At 47.7% G+C, this 15,818-nt stretch overlaps 1 protein-coding gene across 5 annotated transcripts in view; it reads left to right on the top strand.

Moving 5' to 3' along the window:
* LOC147701314 (putative methyltransferase DDB_G0268948) overlaps window positions 1-15,818 on the top strand; it is a 246,938-nt gene that overhangs the window by 164,170 nt on the left and 66,950 nt on the right. For all 5 annotated transcript variants that reach the window (XM_086930036.1, XM_086930034.1, XM_086930033.1 and 2 more), the window contains one exon: window positions 3,507-3,610. In XM_086930036.1, the coding sequence (XP_086786162.1) occupies window positions 3,507-3,610 (104 nt within the window). The remainder of the gene's footprint in view (window positions 1-3,506; window positions 3,611-15,818) is intronic.

Genomic DNA, 15,818 nt, shown 5'->3' with positions numbered 1-15,818 from the left:
TATTTATTACCACCGATGGTAAAGTAGGTATAGAGGGGGTACTGGCGTTAGGTGCCCCTTCGGGTCCTTTAGCTAAATCTGGATTACAGTTTATGGTTGGACATCCACTGGATAAGGCGCTAGTAATAGTCTCCAAATCTTTTAACAGGCGTTCGCTACTAATTTGGTCTAGACAAAACATACCTTTCCTCTTAGCTTCATCGTTTTTCACGAGGGTTTCCAGTCTATCGAGTCTCTTAAAAATGATATTAAATTGTTTGATCATTTGACCTTCCAGTTGTTTAAAAATAGTATCGGCAATGGTCTCTATGAGATTTCCCTTTGGTTTAGATTGGAGGGTACTTTCATTAGGGAAGTCAGTCTGTGTACAGATAGAATTAGTATCCTCATTTGGTATAACAATACCACAATGTTCCCCTGAGTCAGAGCATGCTGTTTGGACCCCTGCTTGTTGTTTCTTCCCCCTAGTCCACATACTCTGTGGAGTTTGGTCATTATTCCTAGGGGGCTGCTTTCTCTTATTTATTGTTGTCTTAGCTGGACCCCTTTTACGTTTTGCTCCGGTAGTCTCGGTATTCATAGTTGTGGGTGGTGGCGCTAGTTGCGGCGCAGGATCAAGATCAGTATCAGTAGCTATGTCATGGGTGTTACCCTCCTGTGGTGATTCAGATAAACTGACCGGAGGGGTAGATCTCACCACAATGACTTCTGGGAGGAGAGGCATAGTATGTTCGGGACTGACTATGATAGTAGGTTGGCTGATGTTAAGGGAACCCAATGACAACCTCCTCTCAGTCTCTGCAATCTCATTAAAGGCATTGTCCAATAGGCTCTCAAAGGAGAGGTGAAAAGATGCAGGATCTGCAGTAGCCTGTGTGTCTGTGCTGGTAGGGGTAACGGTAGTGTTATGTTTACCCATGATAAAAATGACAGGCTCACCTTTGGATGAGAGTTAGATGGGTTGCCCGCCCGACCACTGTTGACCTCTGAGGGCCTCAGAGGGCCCGCCCTTTGCCTGGGCTTAGCCCGGCACCCGCCCGCGCGCGTCCCGCGACGCGGGAAGTGAAGCCCCTTTTTGAGCGCCTCCTGGCACGCTCAGCCTCGACGCGACTTCCGGCGATGGCAAGGCAGCATTCTGGGCAGCAGGCAGCAGTACCAGCAAAGGAGATCGGCTGTGGCGAGGCAACGCCCCGGGCGGCAGCAGTGGTGGTCAGGTGAGGGACTCCGTGCAGCTGAAAGGAAAACCTACAGTCTAGTCAGTCTGCAGTCTAGTGCTGCCATGTCAGTTTGGCAAGTGCACCCACTTGCCAGTCGGTAAACCTTCACTTTTCTACATATTAGTCACCTCTAAGGTAGGCCCAAGATACCCCTGTGGGAAAGGTGCATTGTATGTGAAATGCGGGACATGCCCTTGTGTGGCATGTCCTGATATTGAATTACTGCCAATTGCGTTTTTCACTATTGCAAGGCTGCCTGTTCAATAGGACAGAATGGGGAGTTTGTTTATAGCATCTTATAAACAGAACTACCCCTGTGAACGAGGTAGAAAAATAAAGTTTAGTATGCCTGAACTCAGAATGTTAAAATGCATCTTTTAGTTAAGGTGATTTTTACATTCTGTGTTTAAAAATACCACTTGTAGGAAGTAGGTATTTTCTTGTTTTACCATCATTTGTGCCTCTGCTAGGTTTGTGTATTGCATGTGTAGCTTTTGGATGACAGGGGCTGGAGAGGGGCAGTGGCTCCAGAAGTCTGATGAGTCAGGATTGGGCTGAATAGACCTGAGCTGCATTTAGAGTAGGGAAAGGAGATTTCTTTTCATCTGCATGGCCCTGATTTGCCTTCAACAATGTTGTCTCCACCTCCTGCCAGGAAGCTCCACCAGTGAAGACAGAACTGGTTTTGGCTGGGTACAGACATTCCCTGCCTTCAGAGAACAAAGGATTTTTGTATAAAAAGAGGGGCCCACACACCAGACTTTTAGACCACTTCTTGGAAATCATGAGGAGCCTTTGCCTAGGAGAAGAGCCGGATAAGCTGAGGGGGAATACTGCCCCTTTGCTGTTTGCTGTCTGGGGATGGCCTTCAGTCGCTGCTTGCTGCCAGGGAAGAGAGAAAAGGTACTTTACTGTTTACTTTGTCACCTGCTTGAAGGAAATATCTCAGGGACACAAATACTCCATCCCTTCTTTCTCTATGCATCTGGAACTGCTGTTTCAGCTGCTAAAGAGGGAAATTGAAATACAGACGCTGGCGAGTGACGCCGTAACCTACAGCAAAGCTGTGGACACTGCTCGTGAAGAGCATGACACACCGCCGGGAATTGCACCATAGGCCTGATGCCTGCTGACGCTGTGCTGCATCGACTCAAAGCTGTCATCGAGGCCACTGTCTGCAGCGGAGCCAAGGACACCACTCGCCATGTCCACGACTCACCTCCCGACTCGCAACACAGCCCCAACTTCATCGACAGCGGTGCTTTTTTAACGTAGATCCAATCCTCCACGTGGGTGACTCCTGAATCCATGGACATCACACAGTCTTAATGAACCAATGCTTTAACGCAATCTGTGATGTCACGATCAGACACAGTAAGGAACTGACATCTCACCTCCCCTGTGCTGCAGTAAGAAACAGAGATATCACCTTCCCTGGGGGTGTAAGGAACCGAAGACGCAGGCACCAACGAAGCATCAACTCCCAGATGCCGTGCACCGTCTTTGCTTCCATCAATTTCAAGGTACTGTTCTTTGTGGGTTTGTTTGACTCAGGGCCTGATGCCGCGCACCTCGTGATCCGCGCCGTTCTTTGGGATTTTAATCTGTGAGGACGTCAGAATGACTCCACGAGGAGTCATTTCATGCTCGAAGCTTAATTTTCATGAATAACCTATTTTAAAGGATATTTTTGATACTGTAATGTGGATTTTTAATCATTTGGTTTTGTTTTGGTTTAGATAAAGAATACTTATTTTTCTAAACTGGTTTGGTGTCCATTTGTAGGGTTTTCATAATCTTACTGTACGTGTTCACAAATGCTTTACACACTGCCTCTGAGATAAACCTGTCTGCTTGTGCCAAGCTACCAAGGGGGTGAGCAGGGGTTATTTTGGGAGTATATCCCCCTTACCATGATTAGAAGCAAGGGTCCCTATTTGAACAAGAGTACCTACCTCTACCAACTTGAGACCCCCATTTCTAACTGGTTTCATGCTAGAAAGTTATTTTAAGGCTTTTCATGACCCTAGAACAGTTAGCTGAGAATTAGATCACTGCACTGAGGGTACATGTAGTAGCTATACCACATGAGAAGCTGTGAGTACAAGGGAAGTACTGGCAAGGTGGTTGCATGGGGTTGCTACCACTGGGAGACTATGGAATCCTGCAATATGGATTGAGTAACATTTAACATCTGTAATTAGGCTCCAACATTTCAGCTTTGTATGCCATTTTAAAAACTGAGAATAGGCAGGTCTATGCATTCACTTACTGCTTGTATTTTTGCAGGCATATAACTTTCTCTTACGGGAACATGGAGATGAAAGAGTTGAACTAATGAGATCTGAATACAAAGAGATATTTGATGCTGTGCCTTTTGCTGATAAAACAAGGTAAGGCAAAAATGTTGTCAAGCCATGTTCTAAATTTAAATATACCCCATGAAATAATAACTATTCAAGCCTGAAATGTAGTCATGTTCTTTATCTTGGAGACACAAGTTTTTTCATGGTTATTGTTTGCACTGATCAAAATATTTGGGGAGTTTCAGTTTGGAAAAAGCAATATACAATTAGTTTTACGTTGTGTTTTGTACAAAGTATTGCTTTATTTTCATTTGCCTGACAATGCAAATTTGTAGCCAAATTAAAACATGCATAAGATAAATGAATAGAATTGTGAGTTTAAAATATGTATGTGATCCAGCACACATGCATATATGTATATGAAATGGGGAAAAATGTATACTATACAGACAGATGTATGAGGTATATGCATTTTATTGGAGGAAGCAAGGAGTTGAATTATTTGAGATATACCAATCCATCAGTGGGTTATCAGGATTGGAGGTCTGTATTGTATGTAGAAATGTTGTGGATAGGGTCTAAATAAGGAACAGTTTTATTAAACATGTACCTTTTTTTTAATTACAAAAATATTAAAAATAATTTAAATAAATTAGTTAAAGTAATTTTATATATATAGTTTGGGTTATGGGGTACAGGGGTATTTTAAGGGTTCAGGGTTGGGTTTGGATTTTGGGGTACAGCTGTATTTTTAGGGTTCAGGGTTGGGTTTGGATTTTGGGGTACAGGGGTATTTTTAGGGTTCAGGGCTGGGTTTGGATTTTGGGGTACAGGGGTATTTTTAGGGTTCAGGGTTGGGTTTGGATTTTGGGGTACAGGGGTATTTTTAGGGTTAAGGGATTGGTTTGGGTTTTGGGGTAGAGGGGTATTTTTAGGGTTCAGGGCTGGGTTTGGGTTTTGGGGCACAGGGGTATTTTTAGAGTTCAGGGCTGGGTTTCGGCTTTGGGGTACAGGGGTATTTTTAGGGTTCAGGGTTGGGTTTGGATTTTGGGGTACAGGGGTATTTTTAGGGTTCAGGGCTGGGTTTGGATTTTGGGGTACAGGGGTATTTTTAGGGTTCAGGGCTGGGTTTGGGTTTTGGGGTACAGGGGTATTTTTAGGGTTCATGGCTGGGTTTGGGTTTTGGGGTACAGGGGTATTTTTAGGGTTCAGGGTTGGGTTTGGGTTTTGGGGTACTTGGGTATTTTTAGGGTTCAGGGTTGCGTTTGGATTTTGGGGTACAGGGGTATTTTTAGGGTTCAGGGTTGGGTTTGGATTTTGGGGTACAGGGGTATTTTTAGGGTTCAGGGCTGGGTTTGGGTTTTGGGGTACAGGGGTATTTTTAGGGTTCAGGGCTGGGTTTGGGTTTTGGGGTACAGTGGTATTTTTAGGGTTCAGGACTGGGTTTGGGTTTTGGGGTACAGGGGTATTTTTAGGGTTCAGGGTTGGGTTTGGGTTTTGGGGTACAGGGGTATTTTTAGGGTTCAGGGTTGGGTTTGGATTTTGGGGTACAGGGGTATTTTTAGGGTTCCGTTTTTAAATAAATAATTTAAAATTATTAAAAAAAATAATTTGAATAATTGTATTATTTATTAATAATAGTTGTTTAATAATAATAGTTCTTTTAAAAAGAAACTATTTTTTAAATATATATATATATGTACAAATTAATTATTAAATAATAATTTAATTTATTTAATTAATTACATTTTATTCAATTACCTTTTTTCATAAAATAATATACTTACCTATACTTACGTTGTAATGGCATGCGTTGTAATAGCATCTACTAGGTAATGTCTTGCTATGTAAAGGCATTCGTTGTAAATGTATCTGCGTTGTAAAAATTGTGTTGTAACGGTGTGCGTTGTAAAAGTTTGCGATGTAACGTCATACATCCGATCTTGGTGGACCGTGTCGGACGTGCAGGCTTGCAGGGCAAAGCCTTGAGATGGGTCACCTCCTTTCTGGAAGACCGTACACAGGCGGTTCGCCTGGCTAACTTCACAGCTTCAGGGTTGAATACCACATGTGGGGTTCCCCAGGGTTTTTCCTTGTTCCCACATCTGTTTAACATCTATCTACTCCCCCTGATCAAAGCTCTAAAACAGAGGAAAGTAACAACATTCAACTACGCAGACGATCTGCAGCTTTCCTTTACCATAGATAATTCTACTGAATCTATTACCAACTTTCAGGATACCATGGTGGTCATCCGTCATTGGATGGATTATAACCATCTGAAGCTGAACCCCGGAAAGACGGAGGTACTGCTGATAGGAGATAGTCGTATCTCCTGGGGCCCTCTTTATTGGCCGGCAGAACTAGGTCCTTTCCCCAAACCCTCCTCTTCCGTAAAAAGCCTGGGGGTGAATATCAACGGAGATCTGTCTCTTAACACCCAAGTGGGCACAGTAGTCTCTAAATGTTTCTTCCAATTACGAAAAATCCAGAAGATACATCACTTGCTCACCCAGGCAGCATTGATACAAGCTGTGATTGGCCTAGTCCTGTCCCATTTAGACTATGCAAATTCAATCTATCTAGGCCTTCCCTCTTATCAGATCAAGAGGCTCCAGCTTGTACAGAACCAGGCGGCACAACTGATTTATCAACAGCCTAAGTGGCAATCGGCCAGACCCCTGATAAAAAAGCTACACTGGCTCCCACTGCTCCAACGGGCCACCTTCAAAACCGCATGTCTTACATTTAAGTCCCTAAACTGTTATAGTCCTATTTTTATTAACAATCTGATCTTGAGATACATTCCAACCCGTGATCTCCGTTCTAAACATCAAAATCTGTTGGTGAGCGCAAAGTTTAAACGTAAGCGGCATGGCGGATGCCGTTTCGGTTATCTGGCCCCACAACTTTGGAACTCACTCCCATGGGAGATCCGTTCCTGTCCCCATCTGCTTCAATTCAGAAGGCAGCTCAAGACATGGCTGTTCATACAGGCACATGAGTAAACCGATCCCACTGCTGTCAACTCAGAACAGTCAACTCAGTACAGCTCGAAACAGCGCCATGAAACCTTGTTCTAAGTGCGCTTTACAAATAGGTTATAACATAACATAACATAACATAATATGTCTATCATTTAGACTGTATAATGTAATGAAATGTCATGTTTAATTTTCATCTAACATGGTATTTTGTTTGTCCATAATCTCAGCAAATGGTGTTTTTACACTACTGTGAACTGGTTAGAGAATTACATTAGTGTGTCCGTTGCCAGACATTAATTGTTTAGAAAAATAAGTGCAGATGAATAAAATACATATCATTTTGATACATTCAAGTGTGTGCACATGTATTTCCCTGATACACTGAATTAATGATCACAAATTTGTCATTGAATACAAATTGTAATTAATCTGAAATGGTTCCTCTAGGGACACCTATATTTTGTTATTGATTGTACCCAGTCCCCAGGGGATTATTGGGTGGCTCCATTGTATTAACAATGCCAGGAAGGCATGTTGTGCACTTCCATGCACAACATGGCAGGCACCGCGGGGTGCCTGCCATTTTGTGCATGGAACTGCAGGGGTGTACCATAGGGATACCTCATGTGCACCCCCCACCCCCACAAGCCCTGGGGGCCCGCAACGGGCCATCGCAAGCAATCCCTGCATGCCTTTCCGTGGCAGAAATGCCGCCACGGAAAGGCATGTTTCTGCCCCCATTCTAATATGACACCGCCACCATAATAAACTCTTTTCCGCCCAGTCAACTTGTTGACCTGGCAGAAAAGCGGCAGACGGTCTTTCAATCCGCCGCGGTCCCCCCCTCCATAGTAATATGGCGGGGGAAAAGTGTGGTAGACGGGGAAGGAGCTAGGGCGGATCGCCACCACCATGCGGCAGGTGGCGATCCGCCCGGGATCGAATGCACCTCTAAGACAACATAAGCAGTTTCATTCAAACCAATTTGACTAATTTATCTATTCTTCATCAGTACAGGGCTCTAAGATTCTGTCCATTGAAGGAAGATTGATGTAAGTGCAGGATGGACAAAGCTCATTCCACAAGATGAACTTAAAGATACAAATTGTGTATCTTAGTTACTGAAGCCAGGAGACCCAGATCTTCTGTGTGAGATTGTAAACTTCATTCACTGTTGGAGCGATGCTAAGGGAATGCATAATGTAGACGTGATACCCAGCTTCAAGCATTCTGGTTTAAGAGATTGGAGAGACCTCTCAAACAAAACTGGAAACAGGTACTTTATGAGCCCAGGTGAGATTGCAGTTTCTCTCACATAATTTTCACTATCCCACTTTATGATTTTCATGCAAAATATCTGAGAATATGCATTATGCCTCGTAGTGTAATTGAGATTTCACTTGAGTAAGAAATCCTAATATTGAAGCACAGGAACAACACAGTGAACTGAACATGAGCATCTGTCTCTTGCATGATTTTACTCTACATGTTTAGCATGAAAAGGGATCTCATATTCAAAAAAGATGTGAGGAAGCCTTTTGTGCCAAAAAACAGAGTAAAATACCAGATACGCATTTCACGTCATAACGCATAATTTAATTTTTTGGTGCATTTTGCATAATTTCTGAGAGAAGATTTCACACATTTCTGCCAGGCTTAGTTCTGTGTCTTTACCGTTGCTTTGAAACTGTAGTTCTAGATTGGTAGCACATGATGTAACCATATTGAGGAAGCATGATATGGAACACCTTTTCCTCGTTAGTAGTCCAAAAACATGTTGCATGTGTTTGGACAACTACCTGACAAGGCAGAGGTACTGATTTTCAGAAAAAAGCACCCCATGGGATGCATTCTGGTGGCCCTCAGAACTTTGACCTACTCCTATCCCCACAGACCACACTAGGAACCCGGGCATCATTCAGCACAACAAGCTAACCATGATGACTCAGGTCAAATCTGTCTCCTCTTTTTGCTTCTGCATCCTCCGCATGCTTTGTAAGATTATCAAATGGCTACCCACAAACTTCAGGATTCACCCTCACCCAGGCCGTTACCTCCAGCTGACTGGACTACTGCAATGCTCTCTATGTAGCGATCACAACTCACCTCCTCCGATGACTACAGACCATACAGAACACCACAGCCAGACTCATCCTGGATCTCCCTAGACAAATCCACATCACCCCTACCTCAGGGAACTTTACTGGATACCTGGACAGAAAGGATTCCAGTTAAAATTCCTGATCCATTCCCACAAGACTTACACAGCAGCGGACCTGCCTACTTAAACCACCACCTGAAATTCCATCACACCATCAGACCACCAGACATGTCCGCTCGATATCCATGTCCTTTTTCCTAACCCTCATCCCTTGCATCTGACGTAACAGATGTAGTGGTCGTTACTTTTCCTACCTAGGAACAAAGACATGGAATGGAGTACTTGTTTTGTCTATGGCCGTCCCATCTCTTCCAGAGTTCCTAAAGTTCTTGAAAACCTAGCGTTTCAGCTAATTACCTAGAACCTGCTAGCTCATATATACCCTCAAGGGTGACAAGAAGTGCTAAACAAATCTACTGATTGATTACAAGATAGCCCGGACTGTGATCAGCTGTCACAGTCCAATGAGATTCCCAATGATGAAGCATGCCACCTCTGGTGGGTGAGGGGTATCGTCTTTAAAGTGGAATATCCCCTTTTAGCGAGGTGTTTTGCTCCTCCTACTCCCCTCCTCCTTTTTTTCTTCTTCTTTTTGCTTCAAGACCCAAGTGTTTATACTGTAGACCATTATACTAGCACCCTAGTGGGAAAAGTACTTAAAAACATGTAATAATTTGTGAGAAAAGCAAATTATAAGTTTTATTTTGGATTCACATTGACTGGTGGCTGAAAATGTTTCATGATGAAGCAGACACTTTACACAGTTGCCACCCAGGATGCCTTCAGTTGACCCATGGGCTTCCGCCTTGCCATGGTGTCCCACCCATACAACAATTCCACTACATTATGCCAACGTTGCTCAGTTGGCTGTAGTGGCTGATGACACTACCCATTGCACTATGTATCTCTCCCATCTGATCATGAAGACCCTCCTTTGCTAGCCCATCTAGAAGTCTCAGAATCGAACACTGGGAACTACTGGCGCACAGCTTTTCCTGCTTCACATGCTGGACTATAGAGCCACGAAGCACTACAACTGTTAATTTCATGCTGTGCAAGGCACGCGCAACCTACCCAGCCCAGTCTCCTAGGGGACAGTTCAATGATGGCATGAGAGCTTCATGACACTGCATTTTTACAAAAGACCTTGCCTGCTTAGCTTCTGTAAATAAGTAAGAGCATGCTGTGTCTGATCAGACAGTGTATTTATTTTTCTCTGCTAATTGCAACACTGCAGTCTTGCCAAGTGCTTATATTTTGGGACAATATTCAATCAATACAGGGATGCGTGAAAAAAGTCAAACACAGAACATAATAAAATCCTACTCCAATTATTTAAAAAAGCTTTAATAATGTTATGAACAAAATGACACCAAAGTGGAAAAAAGTCCCAGGTTCTCAAAGATATCAGAGGAGGTCCACGTAGACACAACAAAGGGTCCTACAACCTTAGATGCAGCACTTGGGGGCCAAGACTCAATCTGGCAGAGCCATCAGCAGTGTCAAGGTCAGACACAGTTGGAACCGGTCAGGTGGGAGTTGCAGGGAAAGGCCTTATGTAGCTTTTTGTGTCCAGGTAGAACAACAAGAGGTTGGCTAACGGACCACCAATCAATCAATCAATTAATTTGTTGTAAAAGCTTTTATTCGGCACTTTGTCATAAAGCCAGCACACAGTATAATACATACAAACATAAACATGATTAAAAATTTGTTACAATTAGCAAACATTCATTTTTTTTTTTTTTTTAAATATATTTTTATTGCAGGAATCAGTACAACAATACAGTAACGACCAGCATCATATTATAGCCAACTCTTCCAAGATATAGCCCACCGACCTCTTTCCATAGTATTGCTATACAGCCAATCGGCCCGTGTCCTTGGGGTTGGGCGGTGAATGTAGCTGGGGTCAGTAGGATGCTGAAGCTGGTCCGGATAACACACTGTCCGTCATCTGCTTTTCTAAACAAACCCCAACCCCCAAAAAGATACCCCCCCCCCAACTACCAGGCATTGTGAAACCCCCCCCCCCACCATCAGCGCCAGGGAGTTTATCACTGTAGGATCCACTGTTTGACCCACGGGGAAGGAAATAGTGCTGTTAATGCTAGTGTCTAATGGGACTCGGGTCTAGTTGCTTCTTCGCTTTCGGAGTCGCTGGGGGTACAATAATCCCTGAGGGCCTGCACCAGCGTTTCCCAGTCTAACGCGGCCTCCTGCGCCTTCTCATTGTTTTGCCTCCAAGCCAACTGATATCGCAGCGCGCTCTCACCCGCCGCCCATTTCAAAAGTTCACCGTGCCATCTGCTGCCCGTAGGACCAGCACGTGCCTTCCAGTTCCTGGTCACCTCTCGCTTAGCCAGTAGGAGCCCCAGGTCTATAAATTTACTGGTGATTTTATTCCGGGGGGTATGGGGGAACCAGTGCAGTAGCGCTACCGCCGCATCGAACGATAAGTGCCTCCCCGTCACCTCTTCTAAAGTCGCCGCCACCTCCTGCCAGTAGGACGTTAGCCCGGGACAGGCCCATAGCATGTGTAGGAGGTCCGCCTCCTGAGCCGGGCATCTAGGGCATTCCGCCGAGGCCGTGGCAAAATAACGCCTGATCTTAACCGGGGTCAGGTACGCCCTATGGAGAACATAGTAGTGGACCAGTTGGAAACGGGCACAACGTGTACCCTTCCATGCTCGCCTCACCAGCTGGGACCAGGTCGTTTCCGGGATCTCCTTACCGATGTCCTCTTCCCAGCGGGACTTCAGTGTGGTGAGAGGGACCAACCCCTCGGTAATCAGCCTGCCGTAAAGGCAAGTGACCGCCTTCACTGTTCCCGCCGACATCATTACATACTGGCACACCTGAGACAACTGAGGTTCCTCTAGACCGTTTTGCCAGTACGCCTGGATCACTCGCACAATGGCCGAGTGCAGCAGAAAGTCGCCCCGGGGAATCCCAAAGCGGTCAATGAGACCCTGAAAGGACAGGAGCACTCCGTCCTCATACAGGTCTCCGACGAGCTGTAAACCCGACTCCTCCCAGTCCGCTAGACGCGACCAGTCTCCTCCATGGGGGAGGGCCGTCAGCATCCCCAATGGTATTTCAGGTGCATATGGGGTCCGCAGGTGACCCCTGTTATGAGCCCGATTCCAACAGAGTCGGATAGTCCGCTCCTCCATCGACAGGTCCCGAAGGACTAAACGCTGCCGCAGCGCGATAAAGGAGAGGACGTGTCTGGCTATACCCGTCCCTCTACCGTCTTCCGGGCCTCTGAACTCCCTGGCTATCTCCTGGGTGTATGTCTGGAGCTGCGCCGCCAGATAGTACTTCTCAAAGTCCGGCACCGCGAGCCCCCCTTCGTCCTTCGGTCTCATCAGGGTATTGAGGGCCACCCGCCGCCGGCCCGTGCCCCAAAGGAACCCGATCACCAAAGAACGCAAGCGGCGAAACGTAGCCGGCGGGACCCAGATCGGCAAAGTCCGAAAGTAATACAATAGTCGGGGGAGCGCCACCATTTTGAGCAGGGCAATGCGCCCTGCTACAGAGAGCGGCAGCGTGGCCCAAAAATCCATGCTGCCTCGGAGTGCTCGTATGCAACGGGCGATGTTTCCGTCTAGGAGGTCGGGTTGGTCGTGGTACACAAATACCCCAAGGTATTTAAAGCAGTCGGGTTCCCACCTGATCTCTCTACTTAGCGCCGGAGCGGGGACACCCCTACGCATCGGGAATAGGCAGGTCTTAGACCAGTTCACTCGCAGGCCTGAGACTTCCCCGAACTCCGTTAGCGCTGATTCCGCTCCCCGTAATGCGTCGATCGGATCTTCCAGGAAGAGCAACAGGTCGTCCGCATAGAGCGAAACGTAATGCGGGCCCGCCGCTGTCCATAAGCCCGTATAGTGGGCTCCCGAGCGAAGATGCATCGCTAGTGGCTCCACCGCTAGTGCAAAAAGAAGCGGGGATAAGGAGCACCCCTGCCGCGTGCCACGCTCCACCGGATATCGCGATGAAATCAAAGGGCCCGATCTAACCCTGGCTGAAGCAGAAGCGTAAAGAACCGCTGTCCATTTAATAAATCCCTCCCCAAGGCCGAATTTCCGCAATACCGCGTCTAAATAGTCCCACTCCAGGCTATCAAACACCTTCTCCAGGTCCACCGACAAGACTACCGGGGACGGGGCATCCACGAACGGTTCCCCAAGCAGGCGAAACAACCGTCGGATGTTCATGGTCGTATTTCGCCGTGGGATGAAACCGGCTTGGTCCTCGTGCACTAGGGAGCTCATGTGTCCCAACAGCCTCGAGGCCAAGATGCTGCTCAATATTTTGTAGTCCACCGTCAACATTGAGAGGGGACGGTAGGACCCCGGGTCAGACGAATCTCGGCCTGGCTTGAGGAGAGGAACCACCAACGCCTCACACATCGAGCCGGGGAGGCGACCCAGCCTCTTCGCCTCCCTGTAGACCACCATTAAACGAGGGGCCAGGAGGTCAGCATAGGCTGCATAGAACTCCACCGGCAGGCCATCCAGGCCTGGGGTCTTGTTCCTCGCCATCCGTTTGATGGCCCCGCGGATCTCCCCCAAGCCTATGTCAGATCCCAGGGCGTCTGCCACTTCTCGTTCCACTGTGCGGAGTTCCAGCGGGCGAAGATAGTCATCAAGCCGGTCCGGGTCACGCGCGGAGCGACTGCGATATAAACACTCGTAATAATGCCGGAAGCAAGTAAGAATCTCCGGTTGGGTGCACACCTCGGTCCCATCCGCCCCACGCATCCCAGTCGTCGGTTGGGACTGGCGCGTAGGGTTGGCCAACCACGCCAGTAATGCGCTCGATCTGTCGCCCTCCGCTATAGATCGGACCGTGTAGGCCTTGTAATCGAAACAGCGGAGCCGTTCTACCTCCACCGCCACCTTCTCCCTCGCCTCTACCGTTCGTGTTTGCAATTCCGGGTGTCCGGGTCGGCTAATTTCGAGCTCGCGAAGCGTTCGGTCCGCTGCGTCTAAATCAGCCAGGATAACACGCCGCATGCCCACCCTCTTAGAGATACAGTACCCCCTCACCACCACCTTGAAAGCATCCCATTCGAACGCCCTAGTACTCGCGGAACCGCCGTTGGCCGCAAAATAATCCGTGATTGTTCCCCCTAGGTCTGCCCTGAAGACACTGTCCTCGAGGATCTCGGGGCGCATCTTCCAGGTGGGTACCGCTGGCGTCCCAGGGAACCAGCGAATGTCCAGTAGGAGGGGGTTATGGTCCGAAATGGTCCGCGACAAATACTCCGATCGGACCGCTGCCGAGACTAATTCGGACGAACCAAGGAAGCCATCCAGTCTGACATGCAGCTCATGGAGGCTCGAAAAGTACGAATAGTCTCTAGACGCGGGGTGATGCGCCCTCCAGATGTCCGTCAAACCCCAGCGGGTCTGCCAATCTTGACGGCCCTTAGCCGTCCGCCGGACCGGGGAGTCGGGGAGCGGGGGATGCGAGCGGTCCATATCTACATCTACCACGGAGTTGAAGTCTCCCCCCAGCAGGAGGGGACCGGTGAAAAAGTGGGCCAACGAGCCCGATAACCCGGAAAGGAAGGCAGTCTGATCCATATTAGGGGCATACACACAACAAACATTCAAGTCCCTCCCTCCTAGCGTGCCTGATATGGCCACGAAGCGCCCCTCCGGGTCTAACACTGTCCTCGTGACCCGGAAGGGGACTCCTGCCCTGATCCATATAAGCGCCCCCCTGGCATAAGCAGAGAACGCCGTGGAGAAGACCTGCCCTCGCCACCTACGCTGAAGCGCCGCCCCTTCCGCCTTGTTCAGATGCGTTTCCTGCAGCAGCGCCATTTGCACTCCCCTACGCACTAAATAAGCGTGGACCTTGTGACGCCTAGACATAGTGTGAAGCCCCCTCACGTTCCAAGTAATACATTTCAAGTTAGCAACATCAGCCATTGTCCCAAAGTGTTCTTGCACAGTCCCTCCGTCCGGGTCCCCACAAAGAAAAACCATCATTCCTCCCAGCGCTGTCGGCGGCCATTTTCCCCAACCAGAACCAAACCCCCCAAAACCAAACAAAACCCCCTCCCAACCACCCCAGAACAGGACCCAAACTGCACCATCTAGATCCCATCCAAACTTCTACGGAGAACAACCCCAAAAACCCTGCTAGTCCTACGGTCGCCACCGTAGGAAGGCCTTATGGGCCAGGTGCGGGCTGAGCGGAGGCAGTGGGCCCTCGTCGCCCAGGCTGCTAGGACTATCATAAGCCCCCCCGTGTCAAAATCTTTCGGGGCAAGAGTAGAAGCCTCCCGACCCTCCCTCTCTCATTGTCAGCAATAGAGGACGGCAGCCGCCTCCCCCCTGTCGGGCCCCCACCCAAAACAAGGCAATCGATCCCATTACCCCTGTCCGTCCAGAAGGTCCTCCACCGATTTCGGTGTGATCACCGGTGTGTGGGTACTGTCTGCCACTGAGTCTTCCGAGTCCGATGGTGCCCCCTGAGCACCCGGGTTTTCTTCCTCCTCCTCGACGTCTTCGCCCCTTGCTCCTGACAGTTCCGACAGAACTTCCAACACTCCCCGCCGCTCAGATGATGTCTCCGCTGTCGAGGGTCCTCCTGTGCGGCCGCGGCGGTTCCTGACCCTTTTAGATCGCCTCCTTTGTTCCGGCTCCTCCGCCTGATGGGTCGAGGCGTTATAACCATCCTTCCCTGTTCGGTACAGTTCGATTAGCAAACATTCATAATATACAAAAGTGCAATAAGAGTAGGTCCCGGACCATCATTACAATTTGTTTGTAATTTTAAACTGGTTCATTTACTCATTTGCTAATAGAATACCTACGATCAAGCCATCTTACAAGACCAATATTAAAAACGATTTGATACAATTATAAAGAATTTAAAAAATGCAAGCGATAAAAACACTTTAAATCCTATATTGTCATTCCTAGTCTCTTTCTAGTTAAACAGACACCGAGAAGATACCTGCTCACACCAAATGTTATCAACCTGATGGTTGAAGATCTAAGTAATCGCTCTGCCTCTTTATACGAATATGTTCCCAAGTTTTTGCAAAGAGGTATGATCCATTTCTTGCGTTGCAATTTGTATGACGGACAGAAAAAGAGGATGTGAGCCTCATCCTCTCTTT

Source organism: Lissotriton vulgaris, chromosome 7, assembly GCF_964263255.1.
Source record: "Lissotriton vulgaris chromosome 7, aLisVul1.2, whole genome shotgun sequence".
Taxonomy (NCBI): Eukaryota; Metazoa; Chordata; class Amphibia; order Caudata; family Salamandridae; genus Lissotriton; species Lissotriton vulgaris.
The sequence above is the reverse complement of the archived record's forward strand: the minus strand, read 5'-3'. Positions and strand labels throughout refer to the sequence as shown.